This window comes from Panthera uncia, chromosome D1, assembly GCF_023721935.1.
Source record: "Panthera uncia isolate 11264 chromosome D1, Puncia_PCG_1.0, whole genome shotgun sequence".
Lineage (NCBI taxonomy): Eukaryota > Metazoa > Chordata > Mammalia > Carnivora > Felidae > Panthera > Panthera uncia.
In genome coordinates this window covers 68676774-68693621 of record NC_064808.1, presented here as the reverse complement: position 1 = coordinate 68693621, position 16848 = coordinate 68676774, and the positions used below count along the sequence as shown (strand labels likewise).

The window sequence follows — 16848 nt, the reverse complement described above, 5'->3', positions numbered from 1 at the left end:
TTGTTCCCAGTGAGGATGATATTAGATGTGGGTTTTTCATAGATGGCCTTTATTATATTGAGGTGTGTTCCCTATAAACCTATTTTGTTGAGAGTTTTTATGAATGGATGTTGTACTTTGTCACATGCTTTTTTCTGTATCTATTCAAATGGTCATATGATTCTTATTCTTTCTTTTTTTAATCTGGTGTATAGGTTTGATTGATTTGTGAATATTGAATCACACTTGCATCCCCACAATTATTCCCACTTGATCGTGGTGAATGATTCTTTTAATGTCCTGTTGGATTCAGTTTGCTAGTATTTTATTGAGAATTTTTTTCATCCATGCCCATCAAGAATAGCCTGTAGTTTTCTTTCTTAGTGGATTCTTCATCTGGTTTTGATATCAGGATAATGCTGGTCTCATAGAATGAATTTTGGAAGTTTTACCTCCTATTGTATTTTTTTGAATAGTTTGAGTATAAATAATCACTGTGATCCTCTTAAACTTAATAACAAAGAAGAAAAATATAATTATTCATAGTCTCTGGCATGAAATTGACTGGCTTGAAAAAGATAGAGACTAGAGTTAACCCTTGTTATTTGTAGATGTAACATTTTAATTTTAGATCAGGTTTTTCCAGATAAGTGTTTGAAATTTATAAACCAAAAGATTTTAAAACAGTATTTGTAGAAATAAAAGACACAAGATGATAGGAATGAATGCATTCTATGGTCAAATATGTTGGAAATTTTTCTAGTTAAACAAATCAAAAAAGCTTTCTATATTGTAGAATTTCTCAGATTTCTTATTCTAAGATGTGTTAAAAAGGGTATGTACCATCTATATTTCCTAAATAATTTAGTCTAATGATCAACTTTTTATTCTACTCTATACAGATTTCTTTAAAGGAAAAATTGATTGCTTATTTCATAGATTGTTTAGACTACTTATATAAAATTCCCAAAACTTATGACATGTAACAATTTACATTTTTCTTCAGACCAGGAATTTGACAAATGGAAGATTTAAAAATAGGAGCAAGACTCTTTCTTAACCAGTGACCTAGGGTAGTCATTTACTTGGTCGTTGCCTCATAAAATATTTCTGTTCTTACTTTACTAAAACATAAACAGTAGCTAATATGAATTTATATGGAAATTCATTCCTTCATAAAATATGATTATAAAATAAAAAGCAAATGTTAACGATGTTTGTATAAATGAAAACAAGGCAAGGATTTCTAATAAGGGTGGTTCTTAAGATTAATAAAGATGTTTTAGAGATGCAATAGTTCTTGGCCTACTAGAACTATGATGTATATTTAAGGAAATTTCTGTGAACAATCCATAGGTTCAGGTGAATTGTATACTAGTTATTGGGTAATTACTTTATTCTCTTGGGCAATAATTCTATTTATCTCAAGCTGGCAGGAAAGAAATGATAATAGCTATTTGCTGAATGCAACATTTAGAATAAAATTTATATTATGCTTGCCCTAAGGCTGTTTCCCATGTATCAATAACTATAATATTATCTTGGATGGTGCTACAAATTTTGGTTCTTGATTTATGAATAAAGCCAATGTGCAAAAGTATTGTCAAATGCTTGACCAAACAAAGACCGTTAATAGTAGGGTCTTTTACCTCATCCATCTACTTAAAAGTAAACATTTTTGTTTGTATCTTGGTTTTGTTTGTTTAAAAATTAAAGTTATAATTATTTTTTTATTTTTTTAAGTTCTAATTTTGAGATAGCTGTAGATTCACATAAAAATGTTAAAAAATAATGAGAAATTTCATGTGCCCTTTATTCAATTTCCCCCAATGGTATCACCTTGAAAACCTATAACATAATATTATAGCCAAGATATTGTCCTTGTAAAAGTCCAGATATAAGACACTTACATATTAAACTAGCCTCACATGAGGGATGTTGGGCTGTTGTTTTCTTTCTTTCCCTTTTTTTTAAATGATATTTTCCTGTCAGATTTATGTTATTGATTGATTTCTAGTTTGATTCTATTTTCATAAAAGAACATAATCTGTATGATTTCAATTCTTTTAAATCTATCAAGGTCTGTTTTATGGTCTAGGATGTGGTTCATCTTAGTATATATTTTCTGGGCACTCAAAAAGAATGTTTATTCTTTTGTTGTTGTGCGAAGTGTTCTATAAATGTCAATTGGATCTTTTTGGTTAATGATGATGTGAGATCTTCTATATCCTTGTAGGTATTCTGTCAAGCCTTATCAATTTTTACGAAAGGGGTATTAAATTCTCCAACTATATAATTGTGGATTTGTATGTTTTTCCTTTCAGTTTTATCAACTTTTGCTTCATATATTTTGGAGCTCCGTTGTTTGGTGCATACATATTTAGGATTGCTGTGTCTTCTTGGTAGAATGACTCATTTATCATTATATGATGTTCCTCTCTGTCATCTCAGTGTTAACTATCTACTAATGGTCTTTTCTCATTCAAGCATGAAAGTTTCTTGGTGTGATGAGTGATTTGTGTTTGAAACCTAAACATTTTGGGTATTATGTTTTGAGACTCTTATCTTATTAAATCTTCTGTTTTAACTGGCTTTCTTTGCTTCAACTCCAACAAGGGAAAGGGAAACAAATATTGCCTCGTAACTGCTAGGTGGGGATAGAAGTCCAGGTTATCCATTTGACCTGCTTTCCATGAAGCCTCTATACTTTCTGGCTTTGAAAAGTAGGAATGCCTCATTACTGCTCCCCACCTGGCCTCCACTCATAACACAGATTAAATGGCCTCAATGTCACTGGGTAGTAGTGGAGGCCCTGCCTCACCATAGGTCTCTTTTGACACCAGTCCAACAGAGAAGGAGAGTCGCCTTTTTACTGCCAGGTGGGTATGGAAGTGCAGGTTCTCTGCATCACCTTCACGTAAGATAGGGGGAGTGGTTCCTCACTTCGTGGTTGGGATGGAAATCTCTCTCTTTTTTTTTTTTTAATTTAAATTCAAGTTAGTTAACATGCAGTGTAGTCTTGGCTTTAGGAGTAGAACCCAGTGATTCATCTCTTACATATGACACCCAGTACTCCTCCCAACAAGTTACCTGTTTAATGCCCATCACCCATTTAGTCCATCCCCCCACCCACCTCCCATCCAGCAACCCTCAGTTTGTTCTCTGTATTTAACAGTCTCTTATGGTTTGCTACCCTCTCTGTTTTTAACTTATTTTTCCTTCCCTTCCCCTATTATCATCTGTTAAGTTTCTCAAATTCCACATATGAATGAAATCATATGATATCTGTCTTTCTCCAACTGACTTATCTCACTTAGCATAATACACTCTATTACATCCACATTGTTGCAAATGGCGAGATTTCTTTTTCATCACTGAGTAGTATTCCATTGTATATATATTATGTATATATATATACATGTATACGTGTATATGTATATATATACACATATGTATATATGTATATGTGTATATGTATACATGTATATATATATGTATATATATGCATATATATACATACCCACACACACACACACACACAGCACATCTTCTTTATCCATTAATCAGTCAATGGACATTTGGGTTCTTTCCATACTTTGGCTATTGATAGTGCTGCTATAAACATTGGGGCGCATGTACCCCTTCAAATTAGCATTTTTGTATCCTCTGGATAAATTTCTAGTAGTGCAATGCTGGGTCATAGGGTAGTTCTATTTTTAATTTTTGAGGAACCTCCATAATGTTTTTCCAGAGCGGTTGCATCAGTTTGCATTCCCACCAACACCACAGAAATACAAACAATTATAAGAATATACTATGAAAAATTATATGCCAACAAACCGGACAATCTGGAGGAAATGGACAAATTCCTAGACACCCACACACTACCAAAACTCAAATAGGAAGAAATAGAAAATTTGAACAGGCCCACAACCAACAAAGACATTGAATCTGTTACTAAAAATCTCCTAACAGATAAGAGTTCTGGGCCAGATGGCTTCCCAGGGAAATTCTACCAGACTTCTAAGAAAGAGTTAATACTCATTCTCCTCAAACTTTTCCAAAAAAATAGAAATGGTAGGAAAGCTTTCAAACCCATTCTATGAATCCAGCATTACCTTGATTCCAAAGCCAAAGACCCCACTAAAAACAAGAATTACAGGTCAATATCCCTGATGAAACTGAATGAAAAAATTCTCAACAAGATACTAAAAAATCAAATTCAACAGTACATTGAAAGAATATACTAACAAATCAAATTCAGCAGTACATTAAAATAATTTTTCACCATTATCAAGTGGGATTTATTCTTCTTACTCAGATTTCTCTGACACCATGCAGCCAGGAGATTGGGACACAGTACTAATCTGATAATGATGGAGGTCTAGTCGCCCCAACCAGCCTTTCTTTCTTCTCTCTCTCTCTCTCTCTCTCTCTTCCTCTCTCTCCCTCTCCCTCTCTCTCTTTCTATTTCATTTTGTTAAATTTTCTTTCTTGCTGTTTAAATGGAGTATACTGATTATTGCCTAAAAGTTTTCTGCCCTATTCCTTGACTTTTGGCTACAAAGAGCAAGTTTTTGTTGCTTTTTAGTTTGTTTTTGTCTTTGTCTAAACCTCTTGCTATTTTCAGGCTTCTTCAGCAATAGATCTTGGATATATGAGGTGAAAAGAAAGCACAAGGGACTCAGTAACATGGTCAAGAGGTCCCAGGGTCTCTAGCTAGTCTGCCTTATCTTCACCATTCATATTATTCTGTTTTATATACATATACAGAGATTTAAGTTGTACTTAGAGAGAAGAATAGAGAAATGTATATCTACTCCACTTTCCCATAAGTGGAAGTCTATGTACTTTTTTTTGTTTATTGACTGTCATTCTTCTGTATTTTTGGCCATCTAAAAAATCCATTGTTTTTGCACAAAGGTTTCTTCTAACATACCCACTCAGAGTGGAGTGACTAGTGTTGGACCAGATAACAGAAGCAGGATTGGGAGTGTACCTCCCAATCAGTGACCAAAGTTCTGCTATGTCTTTGGTAAACTAGAGAAGCCAGAATGGGACATACATATGTCATACTTCTGCTACAGTCTGAAGTATGATAATTATCTAAGAGGAGAAGCACTTGTGCCATTGTTTGTGTTGAGAACTGAAATAACCATGCTTTTTAGGGAATCCATTTCTACTGGAATGTACAATTGTGAAACAAACTATGGTTATTCAGACTTAAGCATTTGGCAGACATTTTCTTGATATTGAACTAAATAAGTATGTCACTTAAAAGAAAACAACTTCTGATATTTTTTGCCAATGATACAATTTGAGCTTTCAAGCAAAAATAGAATTTTGAAAATTTTGATTCCATCACTATAAGCTCGAGAGCTTCTGAATACTTTAAGACATTTCTGATGAGATTATTGGTGGTACTAATGAATGTGATTTTTTTGATATTATGTAATGAGATATTTGAAAATTTGACAGATCTACAGGTCTCAGCGAACCAATATTTTGAAAATGACCTATGATTGATATTACAAAATAAATAGGGTGAAAAATCCACTCACGATGTAAGAGAGATTTGAGTAGAATGTAACGTAACAAGTACAAAAACTTCATTTATATGGTTTCCGATTTGACAGCGCAACTCAGCTTTTAAGAAATTACCACTTGTTGAGTTTTAGTATACAAAAATAGATCTGCAATTATCAGAAAATGTTTTTAAAAATACTTCTCCTTATTCTAATTTTATATCTGTGTGAGGCTGAGTTTTCTTCATTTTACAACTAAACTCCATGTGATACTACTGTTGAGTATAGAAATAGACATATAATCCAGATGTCTTTTTTTCACAAAAATATAAAGCAATGCCATGTTACTTTCTATTTTTATAAAATATATTTAATTATGTTACTTATATGAATGTAATGAGTAAAAAATTTTGTTATTTTAATGAATAAATAAATGTTTTCAAATTTTTCTTAGTCTTAGTTTTAAAAATGGTAAGTAGAAATAAATATAACCCACATTAACAAAATCTTATTGGAATTCTCCATATTTTGTATGAGTTGTAAATAGATACTGCAGCCAAAATATTTTAGATAGCAAAGCAGTCCTACGTGAGACATAGTTACTTTGTCTTTGGTATGTTGAAGTCTCTCAACTCATATTTGTTAGATAAATAAAGGTATAAAAATAGAATACACCTAGAACAGGTGAATTATTATTTTGCTCCTTAAAGATCTTCTGGGACCTTAAATGGAAAATAAGATTATCCTTTAGCAAATAGCCATTTTCTCCAGCAGTGAATCCAAATGATGAAAAAATAAATAAAATCTCTCTATTATGAATAAATACATTTAATGAAGACTAATAACCTTGCTAAATTATAAGGGAAGTTGGGATAACTATTTAAGATTACAAATATGGGAGTAGGGAAAAGGAAACATTTCCTATGTATATAGTAGAAGCTAGATGTGTGTACATTCTCACAGTAGCCTAAATAGGTAATTATTAAATACACTTTTAAAACAAGGAAGAAGATGCTAGTAATGTTAAAACTGATACTAAAACGTATTGCCATATTCTTTCAAAATCAGTGTCTCAATCTACTTTATAGGGCCCTGCCCCAATCTGGGAAATTCTTCTCTCTCTTTCTCCACTGTAGCTTTCCAATGGCGTTTGCCAGTACATAATACCAGCACCTCTTAATTCATAGCAAAGATGACACATGCCTTAAATAAATTACTTTACTTTCTCAATATTCACATTTGACAAGGACAATTTGCATTCCAGTACAACTAGTTGGAGGGAGTAGAAACAGAAGAATCATTCAAAACTATATAAATATATAGGGGCCAAAATGCTAATTTTTTTTTTTTTTTCGTTTCTTTTCTTTTCTTTTCTTTCTTTTTTTTTTTTACAGAGAGATCTCTGAGATTATCACAGTTGTTGCTAAAAGTTTACTGAGCATCAAGCAATAATATCCCCAAACTCTAAATTATTCTGTTTTTAAGGTTTTGTTTCCTGAAAAAAATAAAATAAAATAAAACTGTGAGTTTCTACTACCCAAATGTCTGAACAATGTCATTAAGCCTAAAGAAATCTATGTCCACAAAATTTAAAATGCCCCCTAATATTCAAAAAGTCAGTTTCTAATAAGTGATCACTGCATCCTGGTTAGAGAGTTTCTAATGGCCAGATAAAATGCTTTGGAAAACAAGGCACTGATAAAGAATTTAACAGGCATTTCATATATAGGGATTATGCTTGACTTGTTTTTTGTGAACCTAGTACACAAGTATTAACTCTTCCCTGAGCATGACTTCTGCCTTGGATCTCTTAAAACGTATGTATATAGCAGTCCCTTATTTTATTTCAGGCTTTTTAAAAGGTAATGTTATATCCTGGTTAAAGAAGCACATTCAAAGCAAACCCACTTGGAAAGTTATACACAGGATACTTGTCTGAATTTCCTACATTTATTAGAACGGTCCTATTTTCCTTGCAAACTTGAGGTGAGGAGAAAAGAGGCTATCCTTTGAGCCAAATGAGTTGAATCAGTTCATTCAACTGGAAGGAGACACATTGATTCCTAAACTCACTGGAATAACTACTTAAAATAATGCTTTAATTAGTGAATAATAAACATCAGAGGGCTGTTGTGAGGATTAAATCATCTAACATGTGAGAAATGAGATTGTCTGGCACACAGAGATTTTTTAATGGTATTATTATGATCAGGAATATTGCCTAATCAGAATACCAACAAGGTTGCCAAGGTGGTAATTCTGGGGAATTAAATAATCCAGGCTTGGAAAAGTTTTCTTGGTCTGAGTTCCTTAAAACCTTTCACCTCTGTTCGAAGTCAGTGAACACCAATCTATACCAAGCTCTTCAGCTTTCTGATCCCCCAGAATGGGTAAAGATGTGCCCGAGAGGCCTGGAGCCTTCCTATCACTAGAATGTCCCACTCCACTGAAATGATCTCTTTGGCATTAAGATTTACACAGTTAGTCTCAATGGAATTTAGTTGTTGAGTCTGTGTAATCATTTCCGGATGTCCTAATAAAGTCCATTTCTCAAGCAGAGACTGAAAACTAGGTCATTCTCTGAGACTTCAGTGTGACTGGCTGCTGGTCTTTCTCTTCAAATATGCAGTTATAAAACATTATTCAAAATTTCAAAACTTCCATTTTCTTTTATTAAAGCCCAGAGCTTATTTTTTACTTTCTTGAACTGCTGAAGTCCCAGCAAATGAAGAGGTGATATACTTCCCAGGGATGTGTCTGGCAGTCACAAAAAAATAGAAAGGGTTGAAAGGCTGCTGGAAAGGAAAGTTCTGGATAATCACAATAGCATTTATTTTAGAAGAGCCATCATAAGAAGATAAACTATATTTTTTAATGGTGTATAGATTGAGAAGCCAAAACAAGGACTAATTATGAAAAATCAGTGGGAGATGTTTTAGAACCATCCTCAATATGCTGTGCACCTGTCTCACATATGGTTACCAAGAGCTCCTGATACTCTATACTCTAGAGTATAAAAAAGTTGCTCTACTCTAACCAACTCATCTCCATCTCAGTCTCTATACCTGAAAACAAGCCATCACCATCCATCATCCCCCCAACAGCATTCTGCTAAGGCTGCTGGCTTCATACCTTGCTGACATATAGAGAAGATCATGTTAACTTCCTGCTGGCCTCTCCTGACCACATTGTCTATAGCAATGTTTCACAAAACAAGGTATGTAGATGTATTCTTTTTTTTTTTAATTTTTTTTAACATTTATTTATTTTTGAGACAGAGAGAGACAGAGCATGAACGGGGAGGGACAGAGAGAGAGGGAGACACAGAATACGAAGCAGGCTCCAGGCTCTGAGCCATCAGCCCAGAGCCCAACGCGGGGCTCGAACTCACAGACCATGAGATCGTGACCTGAGCTGAAGTCGGATGCTTAACCGACTGAGCCACCCAGGCGCCCCGATGTATTCTTAAAGATAGGAACATTATATCATGAGTTTTAAACTTTGGGTTTTCAAATATATCTCTTTTACAGGGAAGCTATAAGAGACATTTACTTGGAACAAACTTTAGTTTCTTAATTTCCCTACGAATCTGTGGGCATATTTTTAGAGGTGTATAAATTTTTTTCCTCCAGAGAAGATTGAGAAACAAAGGCATACATGATGTATTCTAAACCCTTTATACTTCTTATTTCCCATTTCAAAGTTAATATTTTAGCCATATACAACTTCTTATTTTTTTTGGTAACTAATTTCACACTTTCACACCTCTGTTCCACTGCACATGTTGTTCCCTCTGCTGGAAATGCCTTTTCTCTTCTCTTCTTGGTGAATAAGTATTGATATTTCAAGATCTAGGGGTTTTTTTTGTCTTCTAAGGAAATATTTCTGGTTTATCTTTGGTTCCTACCTCACTGCATACTATCATATTGTGTTTTCCCCATGTATTCATATGGCGTTTCCTCATTAGATAGTAAGCTCCTTGAGGTCAGAAACTATGTAATTGTCATCTTTGCATGTCTTTGTATGTCCATAATTTACTATAGTACCAGGATCATGGAGGGCTCTTTAAATGGAATAAAACTAGGTTTTTTCCATCAACCTGGAACTTTTTTTCTCCCACATGTGGTAGGTTAGTCCCTGTCTTTGAATTAGCCACATAAGGATATTGTCATAGTGGCAGCTCAGCACAGTATGGGATGTTGGAGTGAATACACAGAGAGTTGTCTTTCATCTGTACATTTTTATGATCCTAAGTTGTGCTTAGGGTTGTGAACACAACTTTAAGTTAGAATTGTTTCTTGTTCTTGTGCCTTCCTCTCTTTTGGGTAACAGGAGCTGTCCTTTCCCTTGTCCCCTTGTTTTTGGGAATCCCCTGAAAAGGTATTTATCTCAAGAAATGCTATCTCTGGGTCTATATCAACAATATTTTCCCACCTTTCTCCCTCTTTATTTTTCTACTACATCTAGCCCATCATGACCTATTTTCTCAGGAGTCAGTCTATACTTAGTTTCTAAGCTGATTGTCAGAAAAACTAATCAGTGATAACTGAGTTGTCAACAACTAATCCAAGTTTAACATAATTAATTATCGCTGTCATTTTTTGAAGAAATATCATAAGTTCCTTACATGTATTTTATCATTATCCTTACACAAACCCCATACATTATTATTCATAGCTACATTGTAAAGATGATGAAACTAAAGCCCAGAAGTAAAATAACTTATTCAAAATAGTATATCTAGGAAGTGGTGGGGTTTGGATCAAATTCCAGTCAGTTTGATTGCTTTTAACCACTTTGCTAAACTGTTGGTTCTCCTTTAGCCCCCAACACACATACCACTGCCAGTTTTGCATTAGCACTATTATGAACCTTGAAGTACAAGACACGATGGGCAGATATTTGGACATGAGAAGATCCTTCTTTGAATCTAATAGTCCATATAGCATGGGGATGAACTTTTTAGCCAAATCTGAAGACTGCCTTTTATAATGCAGACTTATTTGTCTTTGCGTTTTCTAGGAACATGAATCTCTTTTACACAATTCACAAGTGGTACATTTTCAATATTTTTTTTAGCACTTATATCTAGGAAGAAAGCTGAGGTAACATAAACTACTTCAGTAGTTGAAAACACAACAGTTCCTCCATCCCAGGACTGGCTGCAAGAATTTGTTCAATGGGATGGAAATTACACACATCTCAAAAAGCTAATAATAATCAAAGGGCAGCAATAACCATGGGGTTCAATAAAAACCAACAATTCCATTCCACCTGTGTTTACTGACAGAGCAGAATGCAGTAGTTGTCTTTGCTCCTGCTTCTTCAGTCCTGTTCTCCTCACAGCCATACTCACTTGAGCTCCAGTCCTGCTCTCCTCACAGCTATACTCACTTGAGCACTCCTTGCAAGCCCAGACATCCCACATCCTTCCCTATCCTGGTTTCAAAATGTGTCCAGTGAGCAAAACTTACTCCCAGATCTTTGTTTCTTATATCCTTGCCCACTGAAAGTAACCATTGTTTCTAAAGAAATATGACTGATTCTAAGCCTGAGGGAGTATGGTACAAGATGATTCTAGAATACATTTCTATACCAGAAAGAAAGAAAATGCCAAAAACAATAGTGGGGATGTGAAACAGAGGCATAAGAGCCAGCTTAAGGCGTGCCCATGGGTGAAATCTGGGACCATTTGAGCATAGAGATAATTATGCACCTTGATTAATTATATGTTATTGAAAACAAATTGAAAGTCTTTACTTCATACCATAGATATATTGATATCAGTATACAGTTGATAGATAGGAAGGAAAAGGAAGGAGGAAGGAGGAAGGAAAGAAGGAAGGGAAGAAGGGAGGAAAAAAGGGTGGCTCTTGCTAACAGTAAAATCCTAAGTGCTGACTAATAAATGTAAAGGGAGTGCTGAAGATGGAAAGTCATCATTTTGTAACCATCAATGGAGGGTAACTTCAGGAGAAAGCAGAATATTTGCATTATATTAAAAATGTCCCCATGTAGTCAATTTATTATATTGAAAGAGAAAAATTAGTAATTATAGAGTGGATAAATTGGACCACACCTGGAGCAGATGATCAAATTAATATCACCATTGTGAGACAGATGGTTGCCCTGTGCCTCCAGATGTGACACCCTCTTAGAAAGATGCAAAGTCACCTTTGTAGAATTCTGGATAATAATGTATTTCCTGGATCCAATCATGAGGAAATATAAGACAAACTCAAAACAAGGAAATTTTATTTAAAAATGGAGGAAGGGACTGCATTCCCCCCAAATGTCAGTCTTATTTAAAAAATCTGTAGAAAATATTTCAAAGTGAAGGCTAAGGAGACATGACAACCTAAATGTTAACTGCCCCTACACTGGATCTTGTTACAGAGAAAAAAATTTTCTGTAAAGGATATTATTAGGCCTATTGGAAAAAAAATTGGAAACATTAGATTAGAATAAAGCATTATATAAATATAGAATTTACTAAAGTTAATAACTGGTCTGTGGCTATGTAAGAGAATATTCCTACTCTATGGAAAAATACACCGACAAATCCAGGGGTAAAGTGTTCTTATTTATACAACTCACCTTCAAGTGGTTGAGATTGGGAGAGAGAGAAAGAAAACAAGATATAATGTAAACAGTAAGTGCATATAAGTATATGTGTGTGTTTTTTACTGTTTTATTGCTGTAATTTTTCTGTAGGCTTAAAATTATTTCTGAATAAAAGTTTAAAGAAAAGAGTAAAAAAAATGTGCCCTTGATCAGGGAACATCTTTGCTGATAGCTCAGATCAACATTTTCTAAGATTTCCCCACTGGTATGTTGGCAACATACAATGTGGATAAATAACTAAGTGGTAGGTTATGCAATTTGAAGTGCCTTAGGTTTTATTTTTGTACTCAGTTATCAACTTATCAAACACCTATTATGTGCCAGATAACGTGCTGTGATATGCTTTTTTTTCTCCTCCTCAAGAAAGCATACTAGACTAGATGTGAAAGAGAATAAAATACTGCAAAAAATAAAATAATTCACAACCATAATTTATTAATAGCAGTAAATTCTTTGTGTAAACCTGATGTTCTGCACTTACCTCTGTGCATTAGAAACTCATTTAGAAGCCACTATCTGAGTTGACACAGCTCAAGCCACTTTCTTTTTCAGACTTGAGACCCAGAAAAGTTTCACTCCCCTACCTTATTTCTGGGACCAGCACATGTTCCTTAGTGACAAAGTTCCATGCTTTCTCACTGCTAGGAAATCTGCCTGAAAAATGTATAAAGTATCTCTGTTCCGTTAAGGATGCAGCCTGACTATGCAGTGTCATTAAGACAGAATTTGTAGTTTTGATTTGTATTTCCCTGATGATGAGCAATGTTGAGCATTTTTTCATGGGTTGGTTGGCCATCTGGATGTCTTCTTTGGAGAAGTGTCTATTCATGTCTTTTTCCCATTTCTTCAGTAGATTATTTGTTTTTTGGGTGTTGAGTTTGATAAATTCTTTATAAATTTTGGATACTAACCCTTTATCTGATATGTCATTTGCAAATATCTTCTCCCATTCCATCAGTTGCCTTTCATCATCAGGGAAATACAAATCAAAACCACAATGAGATACCACCTCACACCTGTCAGAATGACTAACATTAACAACTCCGGTAACAACAGATGTTGTCAAGGATGCGGAGAAAGAGGATCTCTTTTGCACTGCTTGATGGGAATGGAAACTGGTTCAGCCACTCTGGAAAGCAGTAGGGAGGTTCCTCAAAAAATTAAAAATAGAACTACTCTCCGATCCAGCAGTTGCACTACTAAGTATTTATCCAAGGGCTACAGGTTGCTGTTTTGAAGGGGCACAAGCACCCCAGTGTTTATAGCAACACTATCAACAATAGCCAAAGTATGGAAAGAGTCCAAATGTCCATCAATGAATGAATGGTTAAAGAAGATGTGGTAATATATATACAATGGAGTATAACTCAGCAATCAAAAAGAATGAAATCTTGCCATTTACAACAATGTGGATGGAATTAGAGGGTATTATGCTAAGCAAAATCAGTCAGTCAGAGAAAGACAAATAGATGACTTCACTCATATGAGGACTGTAAGATACAGAACAGATGAATATAAGGGAAGGGAAGCAAAAATAATATAAAAGCAGGGAGGGAGATGAAACATAAGAGACTCTTCAATATGGAAAATAAACAGAGGGTTACTGGAAGGGTTGTGGGGGGATGGGCTAAATGGGTAAGGGGCATTAAGGAATCTATGCCTGAAATTATTGTTGCACTATATGCTAACTAACTTGGATGTAAATTGAAAAAAGAAAAAAGAAAAAAAAATTGTAGTCCTGTTGTTAACCTCTGGCAAAGTCCAATGGGACACCCAATCCTCCCAAATGGTGACTGCCAACTTGTGTGTGAACCTTTGTCCCTTGTGTGTACCCCTTTGTCCCAGCATATAGTCTCTTAGACACCTTGAAACCATGCACTGCCTTCTTATATTATTGAAGGTACAGCTTGATATGTTTATGGCTCACCCTCAAGAAACTCTCAATCCACTCTGGGTCATCAGAATACAATGGAAAGGACTCTGAGATCTTGGCACTTGACAATTTTCAGAACAGGTTTAGCTCTGTCACTTAATGAATGAGTGGTTATAGCCAAGTCATATAAACTCTCTAGTCCCGTTTCCTCTCTTTAAACTAGAAATAATGGTGCTATCTTCCTCAGAGAATGGTTGTAAGAAGTGAGATAGTGCTATACAAAATGTTTGACATGGTGCCTTGCAAATAGTGATTAGAAGGAAAATGTTAATCATTAATATTACTTTCAGAAGATAAACATAATTTTTATTTTAATGGCTAGAAGGAGAATTCCTCTTTAGGGTGATATACTTCTTGTTTAAATTGCTTCTTGGGGAGAGCAAGGCCCTGAGGTTGTGGATTAGAAGGAAACAGGGATATGAAAGACACAGTAAAATTATTCTGTATAGTTGAGCAACAGAAGTTGGATAAAACAACAATTACAATGACAAGAAAATAAGACAAAAAGGTTAAGACAAGGGACGCCTGGGTGGATTAGTAGGTTAAGCACCCGACTCTTGATTTCAGCTCAGTCCATGATCTCAGGATTGTGAGATCGAACCCTATGTTGGGCTTTACACTGAGTATGGTGCCTGCTTAAGATTCTCCCTCTCCATCTCTCTCTCTGTGCCCCTCCCCCACTTATTCTCCTTATCTCTCTCTCTCTCTCTCTCTCTCTTTCTCTATCTCTCAAAAAAATAACTTAAAAAAAGTTAAAAGTAAAGAAAGGAGAGGAAGATTTATTTACATGGTAGTGTGCCAAAGAGTTTTTTAAGAGGTGGACTGTTTAATGTTGAGTTGTCAACATTGCTACAAGTTGGCCACCTGTCTTCCCAAAACTCCTATTAAAGCTATGACTTAAGTGAATGTTCCTGGCTGGTTAGTTGGTTTTTGTTTGTTTTTTATAGTTTGTTTCCATAATGCATATTGAAGTGAAAAAAGTGGGTTTCATGACTGGGACAGCACTGAGCAGAGAGGAATGAAAAAGTGCTGAAGGAAAGAGCAAGCAAGACTGAGAACTTTGTAGGAAAAGGACCTAGAAGAGCCTCTGAGAAGGAATCTCTGACAAAGTACAAAAATTTTAAGGGGTAGTGGGATGGCGACTTAACCTGACATATAGGTTTTATCCTTATTAGAGGTAAGAGAATGGACTTGCCTCAACGAGCCTCATTCCCAAAGTATTTTAAAGTAGATAAAATACTAAGACTTGCAAAATATGATAGATCCACAGTCTTTTATCTATAATTCCAAAATACAAAATGGTCTGACAATGTTTCGTTTAGCACCAATACTCTGTTAGTGAAGAAACTTGACCTTAGTCACCCTGAGGCTGCCAACCATCTTTCTTTATTGCCATGGTGGGTGTATTCTTACATCTCGCTGAAGAGTTATATGTGTTGGATTATGGTGTGCTGCTCAGACTCTGTGAGGATTATTGGCCACATAGGCAATATGCCAATTTCTTTAGTCAGAAAATTCTGCCTTCTTAAACATATCTGGGACCAGGGTTTTGGATAAGAGATTCTAAACATGATTCAGAAAAACAGAAGAAATTTTAAATGAGTGATAAAAGGGAGTTACCTTCCAGTGTATTCCTAAAGCTGAAATTGGCAGCTTTATCCATGGAATCCGATTCGTATTGTGTCAGACTTAGGCAAAATTCCACATCAGCAGAGGAGGGGAGCCTCGGGGTCCTGGCTTTATCGTGGTTTCCAGGATTGCGCAGTAATGGTCCCTCTGGAGTTCCATCACATAAAGCCTGATGGCTATTGTACTCCTCCAATCGGGTACAGATGATCTACACAAAAACCTTTATGTTAAAGGAGTTGTGGCTAGAGATTATCATCAAGAGGTTCATATTTTTAAGTAAACTGTTGACAGGCATCTGGGTGGCTCAGTCAGTTAAGCGTCTGACTTCAGCTCAGGTCATGATCTCGCAGTTTTTGGCTTCGAGCCCCTCATAGGGCTCTGTGCTGACATCTCAGAGTCTGGACCCTGCTTTAGATTCTGTGTCTCCCTCTCTCTCTGCCCCTCCACTGCCCACACTGTGTGTGTGTCTCTCTCTCAAAAATAAATAAACATTAAAAAAATTAAACTGTTGAAGGAAGCAGCCCATCTGAGGGTTGCAGGGCAGCGTAAGCAGTAAAAGTTAAAATCTAGAACAGACTTCTAATCTTGCATCTAATTAAGAAAATGAGTCAAATTTCCTATGTCTCATCTATAAAATGGGGATACTAATAACTACTGCATATAATTTTGTCAAATATTTATTTGATGAGAAAATTATTTTGACAAACATCTGTTAACATCCATTGTGTGACTTTGCCAGTTGTGTGCCCATGAAGCTAGCCCTGGTACTGAGTCACATCTGTGCCATCACTTGTTTTCTCTGTTTATATGTCTTCTCTTTTGGCCCTAACAAGTTTCATGGCTTACATGGCAAATACATGATAAGAACTCCCTACTTCTTATCTCTGCTTCAAAACCACTACTCTGAACTCTGAACTTTGTTTATCCATCTTAGACTTTTTATTTCAGTGTTATCTCACACATATCTCAAATGGAACATTTAAAATCCAAAAATTTGTTCCTCTCTCTACGTTTCTTATCACACCAACCATCCTGCTGCTCAAACCAGAAGCCCATGAATCATAATTTTTAACCTGGAGAGTAACTGGTGAGTTTTCATTTGTATTTTATTCTCTTATGTCTTTCACATTGAGATCATTAACCAATTGTTTCAATTCT

At 35.3% G+C, this 16848-nt stretch overlaps 1 protein-coding gene across 1 annotated transcript in view; it reads right to left on the bottom strand.

Moving 5' to 3' along the window:
- TYR (tyrosinase) overlaps positions 1-16848 on the bottom strand; it is a 39426-nt gene that overhangs the window by 13218 nt on the left and 9360 nt on the right. Inside the window, exons 2-3 of the mRNA XM_049640669.1 lie at positions 15682-15898; positions 12713-12782 (exon numbers count right to left, since the gene is read on the bottom strand). Coding sequence (XP_049496626.1) covers positions 12713-12782; positions 15682-15898 — 287 coding nt within the window. The remainder of the gene's footprint in view (positions 1-12712; positions 12783-15681; positions 15899-16848) is intronic.